General features: G+C 34.1%; 1 protein-coding gene across 14 annotated transcripts in view; it reads right to left on the bottom strand.

Annotated features, from left to right (window-relative positions):
- Positions 1-14,866, bottom strand: part of LOC148597582 (transcription factor 12-like) — a 74,732-nt gene extending 59,866 nt beyond the window's left edge. For 11 of the 14 annotated variants that reach the window (XM_088564034.1, XM_088564040.1, XM_088564039.1 and 8 more), the window contains exons 1-3: positions 14,448-14,652; positions 11,178-11,268; positions 7,743-7,815 (exon numbers count right to left, since the gene is read on the bottom strand). In XM_088564034.1, coding sequence (XP_088420160.1) covers positions 7,743-7,815; positions 11,178-11,268; positions 14,448-14,509 — 226 coding nt within the window. In that variant the 5' untranslated portion in view covers positions 14,510-14,652. Of the gene's footprint in view, positions 1-7,742; positions 7,816-11,177; positions 11,269-14,447 lie in introns of all 14 variants that reach the window. The other 3 variants (XM_088564036.1, XM_088564041.1, XM_088564044.1) reach the window with 1 other exon arrangement.
- Positions 14,867-16,542: the final 1,676 nt, after the last annotated feature.

Here is a 16,542-nt window from a genome sequence, read left to right as displayed (position 1 = left end):
CCAACACAGTGCACCACTATGGTTTGTGGTCAAGTTTTCCGTATTATAGCCTGACAACCCCAGCATGTAACACGCCAGGGGTACCCCATTCCACCACCTGGGGCACACATCCCAGTTGCTCTGTGGGCAGAGCACCCTAGCCCCTGGCTAGGGTTGTGAGCACTATTTAGTCGCCTTTTACGACAAGCTTAGCGCTGCTGCAGGCCTATTCTTTTAACACCCGGACCTGCACGGGGCGTCAGACAATGCAGCAGTTGACATGAACATATACATGTATGTGCATCTCACCTGGCCTATAATTGTCCTATGGAGTTAGATTACTATCAGTACTGAACCATGATCAGGTAGGATTTCACAGACAACACTAACTGCTTTGTTCTACTGCTTCATTTAAATTAAAATACCCTATATCATGTCACAGTAATTAGCTATACCAAGGTTTTACACTGGGAAAACATTCTGTTTCTACAAATTCTGAATATTGTCCTCTCAGATTGACCATGGTTATATAAGATCTACATACACGAACATAATTCATTATATTCATGAACCTACATTTAAACCCTATCAAGACAACTGATTATTTACCAGCCTATCAGTGCACTTAGTCAATTATGCTCCCAGTTTTGTCTACCCTACTGTATCAGTACACTTAGTCAATAATGCTCAATATTTACCCTTAACCTGAGCACTTAATCAGTTTTGTGGAATCATGGTGTTAATGGAGAGCATTTCATATATATTGTAGTTTACAAGCAGAAGCTGATGGCAGTCTGCACAAAAACCTTTTTAGGCTAGTCAACAGGACTAATGGACAAAATCTTTCACAAGTCCCAAAACTGTTTTATTAATAATGAAAAAATAGACAATACAAAGGGTTTATAATTGTATTTACTTGACAACACTGTTAACAATAGTTAATTGCTTATTACTATCTGTCCTCCAAACATGACATTAGACAAAGGAAAAAAAAGGGGGGGCAGTTTGTTTTTTTTCCAACTTGTCCTACCTAAACTACGACTGAACATCATTATCTACACATAAGCATAGTCCATTGTTTAATAGAACAATTTTGCAATTAATTTAAGTGTAGCATAAAATTTTCAAATAAATCTTAAGTTTAACCATGGAATATTATTGCTTAGAAATGCATATATTCTGTAGCCTAAACAACTGGTGCAGAGCAAGTATCCACAGATTCAAAAATAATAACCAGATTTTAATGAAACTTAAGTATTTATGATTAGTGATGTTGGACTTTAGCTGGTCCACAGCATAAACTATCATAATTTATCAAATTTTGAAGAATTAACAATTATTTCATGGTCCATGCTCCCAGTTTTTAGTGGAGTCCAAGTTGCTCATTTACTTTTGTTACTTTGTATGTATGCTTTTAGTTACTTTATGTTCTTTGTTGTGTATGTCTGTTTTCCATGTCTGGTCTCTGTCCCCGGATCACATTCTTTTGATTACCGCTATAACCTTGGTTCCCTTGATTACTCTTTCATACAAAACAATCATGGATTGAACTTCATATACCTTCCACTAGCTAAATTGAAGATCTTTGGGTTATTTCTGAACTTAATTTATAAATACATAAAGAATTCCACAAGCAAATTTAAGCACAGTAAAATTTTATCTTGCTTACTTCAGAAAGTATTTACCCTTAAATTTGATCACCGTTAACCCTTACCATGCAGGAACTATATATATATATATACCGTCATGGGCTGTTTTTTGATTTTTGGGTTCTGGCAATTTTTTTTTCAGCTTTAGAAACCATAATTTGATTTCATATGTAAGCAGAGTGAATGTGCTTTAAAATGAGACTATATTATACAGTTTTAGCAAAAATAGGAACAAGAAATCATGAGTTAAGAAGGCCACAAAAAGGGGTAGAGCTCAATCCTCTGCCTCTCACAACAGCAGAGTATGGATCCACAGTGCTTCATTTCACATGGTTTCTATAGAATAATGTTGTCTCTCACCACTCCCATGATGTCAATACCATATACATGTACCAACCACTTTCAGTTTAAGGCCAATCTGAAGCCAAAAACTGCAAAAAAATCCTCTTGTGAGTGACCCTTCTGGAGAATCCTGACCTTCCACCTACAACTGTAATGAACAATTTTTGGCTTCAAATTACCATCAGAGGGAACAAGCTTAGGAAAAAATGCACTTTGGACACCGTCTTCTTTTGGTGAGTACCACTTCCGGTGAAAAATGACCAAAAATGACCATTTTCAGGCAACAGACCCATTTTCCTGTGCATGCCCAAACACCCTCCCACCCCAACCCGTAATCACCAACCTTTAACTATATATAAAACAATCAGCATAAGCACCATGATGCAACTAATTGGCGTAAGTTGGCAAAATATTGAAATCTATACATTTTTCTCAAACAATGCCACATGTTGAGTTTTAATGTCCGAAAAAATCCAGATTTGAAATAATAGCGGGAAAAAATTCATCCCTGACATACAAAAATGTAGCAAAGTTTCAGGGCAAGGTTTAATGAATAGTTAAAATAATGACTGTAAACAATTCAACAAAAAATGTCCTAGATATCGACTTTAGTGGAACCTTAAAGATTAAACTATACATACAAAATGTACATGTACAATATACAAGAGTGAATGAATGGATCTTTGATTAAAAAGACATTTGTATCTGATTTTAAATGTCTGGTTTGAAATCAATGAGTTGTACAGTGAAGTGAATACTCCCACCTATGTTGATTCACACACCTGGGAGTACCCAACATATAATTTAAACTTCAAGTGCAGTTCAAGTTGGGGACAATCAATTTTTCAAGCACAAGAAAGGAAAATTATTATATTTTAAGGCAGATTGTTTTTTTTCTTGAGTTATCTACCTTGAATATTTCAGGTTTCTATGGATACCACAATAAAAGAAAACTAGAAAAACTGGAAGCAATGCTCATTAACTTGATACCCCCACTCCTGCATTTGATAACATGAACTTTTTAACTTGGATCAAAATCTAAGATAGGAGGTGTACAATGGAAATATGTTATAAAAGATTCAGTGAAAATTTCATTGATGTAGGATGAATTTCAGGTAAAGAGATGGATACCCCTCTGTATAATGGATGAAGGACATTCCTATGACGATATACATGTACCACCCACTAAAGGCTCAACAAAAAAGGGGGGTGTTTAAAATAAATTCCTTCACTCACCAAATTCTTTCATTTGATTAAGCAGTCCATCTCATAATGGGAAAGTGAAATGACATCAGGAACTTTCATTGTCCAAATTACATGTATTATTGGGTAATGGATTTTTGGTTATTCAAAGAAAAAGATAAGGTATTTCTTTATGTTATGTCATTTTGTTACCTCCAAAGAAAGGAGCTGTCAACCCTGGCATTAATAATTCATTTACATTAACAACAATAGGAACAAAATGTTAGTTTCTAACCTATTGTGAACACACCCCTTACCCTAACGAAAAGGAAGAGGATAATTTTTTGGGGGGCATTCTGCAAAAAATTTGACTCCAAACATACAGGATATTTGCTTAAGAAACAACTGGACCTGAACAAGGTTGACAAATTTAAGGACAGTTTTTATAAAGTTGACAATCCATTGTATTATATTGAATTTTTAGTGAAGATTTACCCAAGTGATAAAAGATATGGATGTTTACACATACAACAGCTGTTGTTCTGAGTGGATGATTTGTTGACACAGTGAAGATAAAAATATCTCTGAAATCACATGACTCATACCATAGAAACTAGCTTCTAAAGGTAGGATAGAAATAACTCTGAAATCACGTCTAATTACCATACAAACCAGCTTCTTCAAGATCAACAGATATAACTCTGATGTCACGTGACTCAATACCATAGAAACTTGCTTCTAAAAGGTTGGACAGAAATAACTCGGAAGTCACATGATTCAATACCATAGAATCTAAATAGACCTAAATGTTGAGCACACTAGTGATGTTGACAACTGACCTAACTGTTGAGCCCACTAGTGATGTTAACAATTGACCTAAATGTTGAGCACACTGGTGGCATCTACATTTGACCCAAGTTTTGTGAAGTGTAATGTATGATACTGCCAATTAAGTCAAGATTGAACCTTCCTTAAATTATTACTAAACCAATTTTCACATTAAATGTGCTGGATTAATTTTTGACAAAAGACATGGAAATGTTTGTGGTCAGCTATTTAACTCTTACTACATACTAAATCTTATTTATGACAAGGTTTACCTGGAGGCAAATTTAAAGTGTTATAATTTTCTTAAGTGAGCAACTGATTATAAATTGTATTTTTCTACCTGTAATACAATGTACATTTATGTTTCAGTAATGTATCCGCAGAAGACCTACATATATCAATGTTGATGAGTTCTTTCTTAGCATTAAACTTAAAAAAAGAGGTGTGTGTGTATACCAATGACGATCAGTTCTCATTTAATATCAAACTAAACATTAAAGAAAGGGGGGTGTGTGTATACCAATGACGATCAGTTCTCATTTAATATCAAACTAAACATTAAAGAAAAGGGCTGTGTGTATACCAATGACGATCAGTTCTCATTTAATATCAAACTAAACATTAAAGAAAAGGGGTGTGTGTATACCAATGACGATCAGTTCTCATTTAATATCAAACTAAACATTAAAGAAAAGGGTGTGTGTGTATACCAATGACGATCAGTTCTCATTTAATATCAAACTAAACATTAAAGAAAAGGGGGGTGTGTATACCAATGACGATCAGTTCTCATTTAATATCAAACTAAACATTAAAGAAAGGGGGGTGTGTGTATACCAATGACGATCAGTTCTCATTTAATATCAAACTAAACATTAAAGAAAAGGGCTGTGTGTATACCAATGACGATCAGTTCTCATTTAATATCAAACTAAACATTAAAGAAAAGGGGTGTGTGTATACCAATGACGATCAGTTCTCATTTAATATCAAACTAAACATTAAAGAAAAGGGTGTGTGTGTATACCAATGACGATCAGTTCTCATTTAATATCAAACTAAACATTAAAGAAAAGGGGGGTGTGTATACCAATGACGATCAGTTCTCATTTAATATCAAACTAAACATTAAAGAAAGGGGGGTGTGTGTATACCAATGACGATCAGTTCTCATTTAATATCAAACTAAACATTAAAGAAAAGGGCTGTGTGTATACCAATGACGATCAGTTCTCATTTAATATCAAACTAAACATTAAAGAAAAGGGGTGTGTGTATACCAATGACGATCAGTTCTCATTTAATATCAAACTAAACATTAAAGAAAAGGGTGTGTGTGTATACCAATGACGATCAGTTCTCATTTAATATCAAACTAAACATTAAAGAAAAGGGGGGTGTGTATACCAATGACGATCAGTTCTCATTTAATATCAAACTAAACATTAAAGAAAATGGGGGTGTGTATATACCAATGACGATCAGTTCTCATTTAATATCAAACTATACATTAAAGAAAAGTGGGGTGTGTATACCAATGACGATCAGTTCTCATTCAATATCAAACTAAACATTAAAGAAAAGGGGGGTGTGTATACCAATGACGATCAGTTCTCATTTAATATCAAACTAAACATTAAAGAAAAGGGGGGTGTGTATACCAATGACGATCAGTTCTCATTTAATATCAAACTAAACATTAAACTCATAAAATTTATCTCCAACAGATATACATTTTGTAATGTGCCTGTCCACAGTCAGGAGATGTTCATCATTAATTTGTCATTGTGTCCTAATTTTATTTGAAGGTGCCAATGTTCTGTGGTTTGTATTACATCTGTTGTCTTGGCCTTTCAGAGTTTACGTGACTTTTTGCTGATGTTCTAAGATTAAATGCTGGTGAACTTGATATGTTTCACCATATCTATTCTTTTTTAAGGTCTACATTTTGTACTCTTATTTTCTAAATAGAAATATAATAGAAATTCTACTCAAAAGGTATCACCCATTGCCTCATGTGGCGTTTGTTAATTCCCACCCCCCTCCACAACAAAATTTGGTCCGACAAAAGTTTTATAAGTGCCAGACTGAATGTCCTGCAAGAATTTTCAATTTTGGTGAAGACTGCACTGGTAGATTAAAGGACAAGTTATACTGATAATTCAATATGGGAACATTGTTTTCATATTAAACTGAATTCTGCAATTATGTCAACAAAAGGAAAACAAAAATTTTTTTTAATTAAGGCCTTGAACAATATGATTTCTTTAATATTAACAAAATAGAAAATGGTTTTAACATTTTGAGGAACTGCAACATATAAATAAAGATTTGACAGTGAAATACGTGTGTAGTTAGCTAAAATTAAAATAAGTATGACCTGACCTGACACTTGTCTAACAGTTATCTGTCAGAATGACAGAAAAATACCACCAATACAAATACCTTCATACATGTACATGTACTGGAAGGACTACTTTAAAATGCCACCCATACAAGTATACATGTACCTCCATACATGTACACAGTGTTCACCTTATTTAAAGATTTAGAGATAGCATCCTGGTAACCCCTACATCTTGCATCTATTCTAAAAATTATAGCATCACATTTGTATTGGGCCCTATGTCTTCATGGGAAATTCTTTTCAGATAGCATTCTGGTACAAAAAATAGCATCACGGCAATGTGATTGTAAATGGCCCTGGGGCAATCACTAACATACTGAGGACTATTCTAAATGTCACCAATACAAACCATGCACGTACACATATTGTAAACATGATGAGTTTTACCACAGATCTGGATGAATGAGCATACTAATAGGTATTAGTAGTTCCACTATAATAAAAGGCTTTGCAGAGTGTAGCTTAATATGATGGTAAAGTTCTAACCCTGACAAGTTTGGCAATAACATTCAAACTTAATAAAATTCTGAATTAGGATTGTAATCAAATGTTTGATACAGTATAAGCATTTGACAATAGTGTAAGTTGTCAAAGAGATTTAAATTTGCAATGAGACAAAAGGCATGAAATTCCAAGTTGAGGAAAATATGTATTTCTGACAACTTCCAATTCTTAAAAGGTTTGAGTTATAATCCTTTAAAATCTAGGTGCTTTAAGGTTTTTTAAAATCAATTGCAAGGCTATTTGATCACTATGAAAATAACAAACTCTAGTCAGTATCTTTCACTAATACACCACTAAATTGATAGTGTCAGTATCTTTCACGAGTACACCAGTAAATTGATACAGTGTCAGTATCTTTCACTAGTTCACCACTAAATACATTTACACACTGTGTCAGTATCTTTCACTAGTACACCACTAAATAGATAAAGTGTTAGTATCTTTTACTAGTACACCACTAAATACATACTGTGTCAGTATCTTTCACTAGTATACCACTAAATACATACAGTGTCAGTATCTTTCACTAGTTTAACACTAAATACATGTACATACCATGTCAGTATCTTTCACTAGTACACCACTAAATAGATACAGTGTCAGGGGCACACACCACTTAATTGTGGATTGTCAGTATCTTTCATTTGGTTAAAAGATACTAATAAAATGAGAGGATGTGATGAATTTGTGAAAGTTTCTTCAAATTCCAGCTAAAGGTCTCAGAAGACGTGCAGATGGGATGGACAAACAGCTTGATCTCTATAAACCTTCCACATTGCAGGCCTGTTATAGGGAATCCTTCTTTTAAACAGACTGTTTATTTTTTTTTATTCAAACTTATGATAACTAACCTGGTTTATAATATTCCATGTTTCCACCTGGGTTCATCTTTGCCCCATTGCCCCCAGTTGGAGGGGAAAACATCTAAAAAGACAAAAAATCATTCACTGTGTTATCAGTAAAAGGTAGCCACATACAGTATAGTGCAAGTAACTATCCAAGGGACAGCAATATCCTGGTAACATAAAATGGGTAGTCCTAATATACAAGTTAATCTTAAATAGAATGCGCATGAACAAAAATGTCCTATATGTACATTATACACTGTATATTGTGGTTACCATCCTATCACAACATTTCATGAAACAAAAAATTAAATCTGATTATCTCCCTTGACGATATCATCTGCCACAATTTATGAATGGAATACTTCAGAGACATCTGCCAGACTGCCTGCAACAGTTGCATTATCAATGCACTCATATGACACATATTCCATCTGCTTAAAAAAATAAACAGGCAAAAAATCATTACTAAAAACATAATGACCTTGTCCAGAACATCTGGCTGCAGCCAATACTCCAGGCAAACGGAGTCTGAGAGGTGACCTTGACACTGTTGCAGGTGCCAGACTCAGATGTCCAATACCACATGGTACAGATAGCTGGACAGATGGGGTACCAAATCAATATCTCCATTACAGAATGTAAACAAAAAATACCACAACACACTGGGAAACTGCTGCAGCAGATTAACTTTAACATTGATGAAGTTATAAGGTTTATAACCTGAATAGAAATTTACTTGATAAAATTTATTAGTATGGTGAACAAAAAATGTTAATATTATGTAAAATATTTTTTTACAAGTAAAGTCTCTCTTAACAGTTTTATATCTTACCTCACAAGCCCTTTCATTTCCAATTTAAAGTACATATTAAATGAAACCACATGTTACATGTACATGTATTTCCTAATACTTTTCAAAAAATTGCCACGGAAACTGAATTATGTTTCAGAAGTTATCCACTGATAATACCAAAGCATACATGAACAATGTCAATATAAGTTCCTCAAATACTAATATAACACTGACTGCTGAGGACGAGACTACATGTATATCACACAAAAATAAAGCAAAGACAGCCATGGCCCTACCAGGCACCTATATAGCCCTGATTCACAAGGTTCTATAGTTAAACAAACACTAATGGCTGATTGATGCTGTATCTCTCTATGTTTTATATGAAATTTTACTGAAGATAGAATGCAAAAAGATCAGTGTTAATTTCACCTTACACATGTACATGTATATATATTTTTTACAAATTCTAATAGACTATTGAACTGTTTCATTTAAAATGTGAGGAGTTACTCATCTGTTGAAACCCTCCTCAATAAAAAAAAAAAAACAAATATAAATATTTCAAAGTACCCTAAAGTAAACTTCAAAGTTATATGGCACAATTAGATCCATAATCAAACCATCTACTAAATAAAATATCTTTAAAAATCAGTTCATTCTTTGCATTTTAAAGATTTCTTACACAAATGAAAATCTTTAAACTGTTAAATGGACAATCAGATGGAACTAAAAAGACTATAATTGGTAATATACCTACGATCAATGGTTAGTGATTAACAGAGGACGGTTGAGATCTACAAATTTTCCTCTGATATTGATCTATTACAGTTTTTCATAAGTTTGAATAATACACCATGAAGACAAAGTCTGGAAACAGCTGGTGAGGCCCACAGAGGGGGAGCTAGAAAACTTACATTGTTGAAAATTGTGTCATCTATTGATTTCAGACTCAAATGGTCTTTTCAAATTCAGAATCCTAAATATTTTTTATTCATTTATTATAAATGTACATCCAGTCAGCACTTACATGTAAATGTTCACTCACATTGAAATAAAAAAAGTTGAACTATCCCTTACAACCCTTCATCATCCAAAGTTTGAATTGTCCCTTACCATCCTTCATCATCCAAAGTTTGAATTGTCCCTTACCACCCTTCTTCATCCGAAGTTTGAATTGTCCCTTACAACCCTTCATCATCCAAAGTTTTAGTTACGTTGTGTACATGCATTATTTTTCTCAGTATCGTTTTTTAAACATCAACTGAAACACCATTTTACATTTGTATGGTGAGGCAGAGTTAGAAATAGTAGCCTGCCCGCCAGCCTGAGTCTGGCTATTTTTTGGCAGGGCTGGCTAATTTTAACTAAAGCCTATATAGCCATATACATGTAGTAAATATATTGAAAAATTGTATACAGGACTGACTAGAATTTGAGTGAGTTTCCCAACCTGGGTGAGGTAACGTGGCATTGAGTGATATTTTTCTCAGTATCATTTTTTAAACAGGGCATCAAAAGATACACCATTTTACATATGTATGGTGAGGCAATTAACATGGCATTGAGTGATACCCCTCCATGAAGGTTTTTTGTTCAGTCAAGGAAGATGAGGACCTCAGGAAAGATTGCCCTCTTGAAATAAAGATACCATAATCATGATTATTATTCAGACCATGCAGGTTCAGAATGCACTGCAACTGAAAACAACTGATTAAGAGAAGTTTCATGTGACCTACACAGGTCTACTGTATGATTACTTTTTCTTTACTAATTAACTGAACATGTGATTAATCAATTACATTGTGCAGTTAATAGAGTAATCAAGTGATAATCAATTATTACATTTTGTACATAAATCATCGAATACATGTACATATAAGCAGAATAAGATGTTCAGTGAACAATATAGTATTGTACCTGTCAGAGATCATGTCTTCTTGTGGTGTACAGTTTTTTTTTTCTTGTTATTTAAAAAAGAACAACTTAACATCTGGTGATTAAACAAAGAGGATATTTTATCTAGATAGACCTACATACTGTGACAGATATTTAAAGAAAATGGGTTATTAAAACTACAAATAGTATTTCCTTACAAAGCACTGAGTGGTTATTAGACATATCATATAATCGGTAATAACATGTACATGTCACAGATCCTGGCTTCTTATTTAAACATTCAATTATGTATCAATTGTAACTGATAGCAGTGGCATATTTAAATTGTAGTGGGACAATAATTCTAAGAATTTGAAGAATCGACATGTATGTGTTCACAGATGGCAAACAGTTCAAGATACATGTACACAGATGGCAGCACCTACATGAACATGAACAGAGATGGGAAGCACCTGCACAAGACTCTTGCTTCGGATTCCATTTTTGTTGACAGCAAAATCAAACATGCAATGTACAAGAAAATGCATCTCAAACCTCACATCACATAAAAAGATAAAATTTTCTGGACTGTTACTTAATAGTTTCTTTTTATAAGAAATCCTAAATCCTTACCTTCCAGGCAAGTAAAAATTTTATATGAAATATTTAAATTTTATTTACCTACATTGTAATGTAGAAGTTTCTAAACTGCCAGAATACCACAGATGTAAACTACGTTTTTATCTACAGAATTTCTGTATACTTACTGCACTAAAATCCAGTAAATCATTCAGTTCTTTGTCGGAATGGACATTCATTCTGTCCCCAAAAGTCCCTGGTCCCATGCCTGGCATGTACCTGAAACAGAGAAATGAAATGCAAGACATTGATTATCTCCCTAAAAGTCTCTGGTCCCTACCTAATATGAACCTATAACAGAAAAAAAAACATCAAATATGATTCTCCCCCTAAGAGTTCCTGAGTTTGAACTACATGTACCAAATATACCAGGCATACATGTTTAAATGTACATGTATGTACCACATACTCCTATCAAAGTTTATAAAATGTAAACGTCATACCCTGACCACCCCTGTGTTGAACATGGTTTAATGTTTTAATTCAGTTGTGGCAAAATTCGTTGGACTGTTGAACACGACCGGTACTTTTAGCTGCTGGTCCAGTAAAATTTCACGTGATTTCTGTTTTTTTTTAAATTAGACATGCCTAAACCGGAACTTCTGGTTTAAAGATGGCATCCGAACTGAAGCAAATTTAAATTGTTTTTTTTTTTGGACCGGCAGATAACTGTTCGGTCCAGCATATTCTGTTAGGTTGCCGGACCAAATGTCTGACAGGTTAAAAAATGATTTCATCAGGTCTGTAATATCATCTTATACTACATAGTAAGTGTAGTAACTGACTTATTTCAATATTGAAGAATGGCAAGGCTGATTACCTGAATGCATGTTCCCTAAACAATATGTAGCTAGTGTCAAACTCTGGTTGTCCCTTGTCTGACAACTGATAGGCAGTGACAACATAAAATATCAACTGTCAACCAAAACAGCAAAGATTACAATGTACCCAAATCAGATCATTGTTTTAATAAAAACTAAATTCTAAAAGTCGGTCAGCAGCCTGTCAGCCTAAATATATAATGTATTGTTCGTTTTAGATTTTTAAGTCTCATGCTAGTTTCATTTTCCTTACCAGAATTTCTAATTCGAAATCCAAAGTCTGATCTGCAATTTGATGTTAACTAACGGGATTACAAAACACTGCGTAACAATGCAGCATCTTCTTTTTTATGCTTTTCTTAACATTTTTATTATGTAGAAAAAGATATTTTGTAATTTTTTATCAGTATTGTACATGATTTAAATCTTCTACTTTGATACTATTGTTGACCTAACCATACTGAAAGCTACATTTGTAAATGCAGTGTGAACATAAGCAAGATGTTTAAAGGTATCCAGAAAAGAGTTGTGATCTACTTCATGTTAAAATCCTTAGACCAGTTAGGGTGTTCAAACAGCATGCAAATGGACTAGAAAAATGAATAAATGTACATTACAAGTACATGTCATATATCAAAGAAATTTCAGATAAGAATTTCTTGATCCATAAAGATAAGCAGTGACCACAAAGTTAGTATGTAGAATTGAAAAGGTGAAAAAATCTATCTGTTAAGGGTAATACTGATTAGTAGGGTAGGACATGTAAGTAAGTATATAAACATGTACATGTACATTTCTGTACTTCTGTATTCAATGTGTTCTGACACATTCCTCCATTCAGGCCTTTCATTTACAGGTACTTTTACCCTTCTAAGCTTCTGAAAGGTACTACCCAGAAATTTAAAATTACATAAATCTTAATTACAGAAATAATGAAAAGTTCCTCCTACAAAATTCAAGTTCCTGACTTGCAAAAAATTAATGAAACCCTTGTCCATTATTGAAGTAATATATTTTTCACAATTTTTTTAAATAATTATGGTGGAAAAGTACATGTACAAATGAAGTATTTTTTTTTACAAAATTTTAGTGATAACTAACTGGTCATAATTCCCAAGGGGTTTAATATTACTTTCAAGATTTTCCTGAACTTCTCAAATCAATAGTCCACTTATGGAAAATCATTAGTCCCAAATATAGTATGGATGGAAATGAAAGTCTGGACTTACAAAAAATGTAAGTGAATGAATTTTCAAAGGTCCTAGAATACAAATCAAGTGTCCTGATCTAGGACCTTAACTAGTTTTAACCAATGTACCCTTAATTCAAATACTTTGTAAGGCCCAAGTTTGTGTTCATTTCGACTTAATAGTACATGTATATGTATCTCAACAATGACAGATTCACATGTACAATGTAGGTACTAAGTAATGGGCTAATGAGCAGCATGTCATGGACTAATGAATGGTGTCCACAGGAGAAACAAGGAAAAAAGCAAATTATATGTAAACTCTAATAAACATGTACAATCCTTAAAATCCATCATCATATAAAAAGCCAAGATGTTTTACTATATAAGCTAGTACACATTTGATTCACATAAATGCACATAATGTACATATTTTTCTATATACATATATACATGTACATATGTAAGTAAAATTTGGAACTGGGGTTACCATTTCAAAGTTGAGACAACCTTTAAGTTGAATAAACAAAGACCATTACGACATGAAGTGATGCATTCCTCATTTAATGCTAACGGAGTTGTTATGGTGATGTACACGTATGTGGTGTAACATTAAATTTGTTTTGATTTTTTTACCTCACTAATCTTACAGCGGTCACACGGTAAGATGTAAAATGTACGTGTAACAGATCCAGAATTTAAAACATAAAATTTAACTCCAAAATATTTTATAATCAGTACATGTATGCTAAATAGGACCAAATCTTGTAACTCGGTACTAAGTGAACTGTCTAACTAGAAATAACACAAAAAATTAACAATGAAAATATATTTATATTAACCAGTAACAGCCTTACGATGCAAAATACTGACGTTTTATTTTGTAATAAACACGAACAGTTGTTGGCCATTGATTGTGTAAGGGGTGCCTTCTGTTTCGTTTCTACATGGCAAATGACCATCTGTCAATGTAAATATGGGCCCATTCCCACGAGCAACAGTTGGAATCATACACAAGTCATGTTAGTTCAATGAATGGCAGTGTTTTCGTATCGTCTTGTTCCAAACGATAATTGAGGATAAATTTGGAAGATGATGCGAGGTTATGAGTGACCGTTAATCATACGGAATCGATTCTAAATGAGTGATAAGAATGGAATTCTTTGCAAATTTGGATTGATCGGTTGACAGGATCATGGAACTTCAATCAAATTTTTCGAGATCAGATAAGGCCATATCAGATGACAGTGGAATTAATGCATTCCGGGACAATAACTCTATCGTACTGAAATAATTTTGGGGACATACATAAGTCAGATTGAGCCACAACACAAGATAATGGCGACAGATCCACAAAATAGGGGGGTCCTGCACACGCTGGTTCTTACCTTTGAGGGCGACGATTGGGCCAGCCGCCTTGCCGATCGTCCATTCCGTCTGGGTTTATCATACGACACACGTTGCTCTACGATCAGGCTGTCCAGATATTACTCTCCAGTTAAACAAAAAGACTTTTTATGCACTTGAATTTAACCTTATCCTCAATTTTCTGACATTGTTCGATATTTCTTTGTCGTGACGGCGTACCGAAGTTGGTATTAATGCGCGGTGCGGCTGGTATTTTCAACTTCTTCGTTCGGCGTATTGACGTATCTTAATTTCAAATAAAACGACTGTTTTTCCTTGAATATATTAAAATTATCTTTTTATAACTTGAAAAATGAAAGAACTTGTGTATCTTTTGAATTTGAAATCTCAGGAAGGCGAAACATTATTGGACCGCGGACTGATAATTTGAAGAGCCCGTGAATCGTCAATGTTTTCATCCAGTTGCAATATACAAAAGAGGTTCGTAAAGGGAAGTGAAAATGTTAAATTTTCATTCTTAAATGTGAAAGGGAACATATACTCTATAGTGCATCATGTGAAATAATGAAACCAATTCAAAGTTCTCCATTGGTTGGTTTTAATGTCTTATCTTTGTACTTAACACTAATGTGAAATAAAAATGTATATTCATTCCTGTATCTGAGCCCCGATTTCTGAATATCATGAATGGGGTCAACGTGCACGCTTGAATGAAATAGTTTCCGAACGTAATGATGTACGAGTTTTGATAGGTGTGAAAATCAAAGCGCTTATAACTCACCCAAAATAACATTTGTATTATGCAGATTAAACGTATTGAATATTTGTTGAACAGAAGTGATCCGCCTGAAATAGTTGATTGATCTAAATCGATCCTCATTATGATTGTTGTTGCCTAAAAATTGATTGATTGGGTGGTTCAAATACTTTTAAAAAGTAAGTAAAAATAAATAAAAAACACAAAAAAAACGAGAATTTTTATTCTCAATATAGAGTATTTTTTACCCTCATCTACATCATGAAATTTACATTTTCAAAGTACCTATTTACTAATTAGGATTTATTTTTTTAATATGCAAACGAGGAGTCCACCTGCACTGTGGAACTTAAATGTTGAAATTCCGTTTTAGGAAACAAATAAAATTCAGCGTTTGGAAAACTAAATGACTTCTTTAATGCGCATAAACATTTATATGCACATCTAGGTACCTTGCAAATTTCATTATTCTCTATGCCACAAGTCGCTTCAGTGGTATATTTTGTGACATTTATTATTTAAAAAGTGGCATAACGCCCAGGAAAATTAATGTGATAAAATTTGACGTCAGTATATGCACACCAATACTACACGTCGGTATATATCATCGATTCCACTCGCCCTAGTTACATGTACGACTCATGGGTATCAATTCCGTTCGTCCTACTTTCATATACTACACATGGGCCAGTGGCGGATCCTGGGGGCGGTAAGGGGCCTGTCCCCCTCTGAAAATTGTTGAAAAATTGTTCAAGATACCCTCAGAATGTAGGATTGGAGGTTTCATTTTTTTTTTTTTTTTTTTGGGGGGGGGGGGCTGCCCCAAACCCCTTACCAATTCGGATCACTTCGTGATCCTCACCGGTGATCCTGTCAAGATATTTTTTGCCCCCTCCTTACCTAAAATTCTGGGTCCGCCACTGCATGGGTATCGGTGCCGTTCGCCCAAGTTACATATACTGCATATGGGTATCGGTTCCTTTCGCTCTACTTACATGTACTACACATGTGTATCGGTTCCTACCGCCCTAGTTACATGTGTAACACATGGGTATCGGTTCCGTTCGCCCAAGTTACATGGACTGCACATGGGTATCGGTTCCGTTTGCCCAAGTTATGTATATTGCACATAGGTATCGGTTCCTTCCGCCCTAGATATGCGTATAACACGTGGGTATCGGTTCCGTTCGCCTAAGTTACATATACTACTCTTGGCTATCGGTTCCGTTCGCCCTAGTAAAATGTACTATTATCTTAGACCTGTAATTAATTATAGGTCTCTGCTATTATCGGTCAGTTGCTGCATAAAGAATTAGGGCTGCCAACATTGTGTGTTATAATAAATCATTTACTTTCAA

Source organism: Perna viridis, chromosome 15, assembly GCF_037379345.1.
Source record: "Perna viridis isolate PV_CMFRI_1.1 ecotype Kerala chromosome 15, ASM3737934v1, whole genome shotgun sequence".
NCBI lineage: Eukaryota > Metazoa > Mollusca > Bivalvia > Mytilida > Mytilidae > Perna > Perna viridis.
Note: the sequence above shows the minus strand (reverse complement) of the source record. Positions and strands in the feature narration are given on the sequence as shown.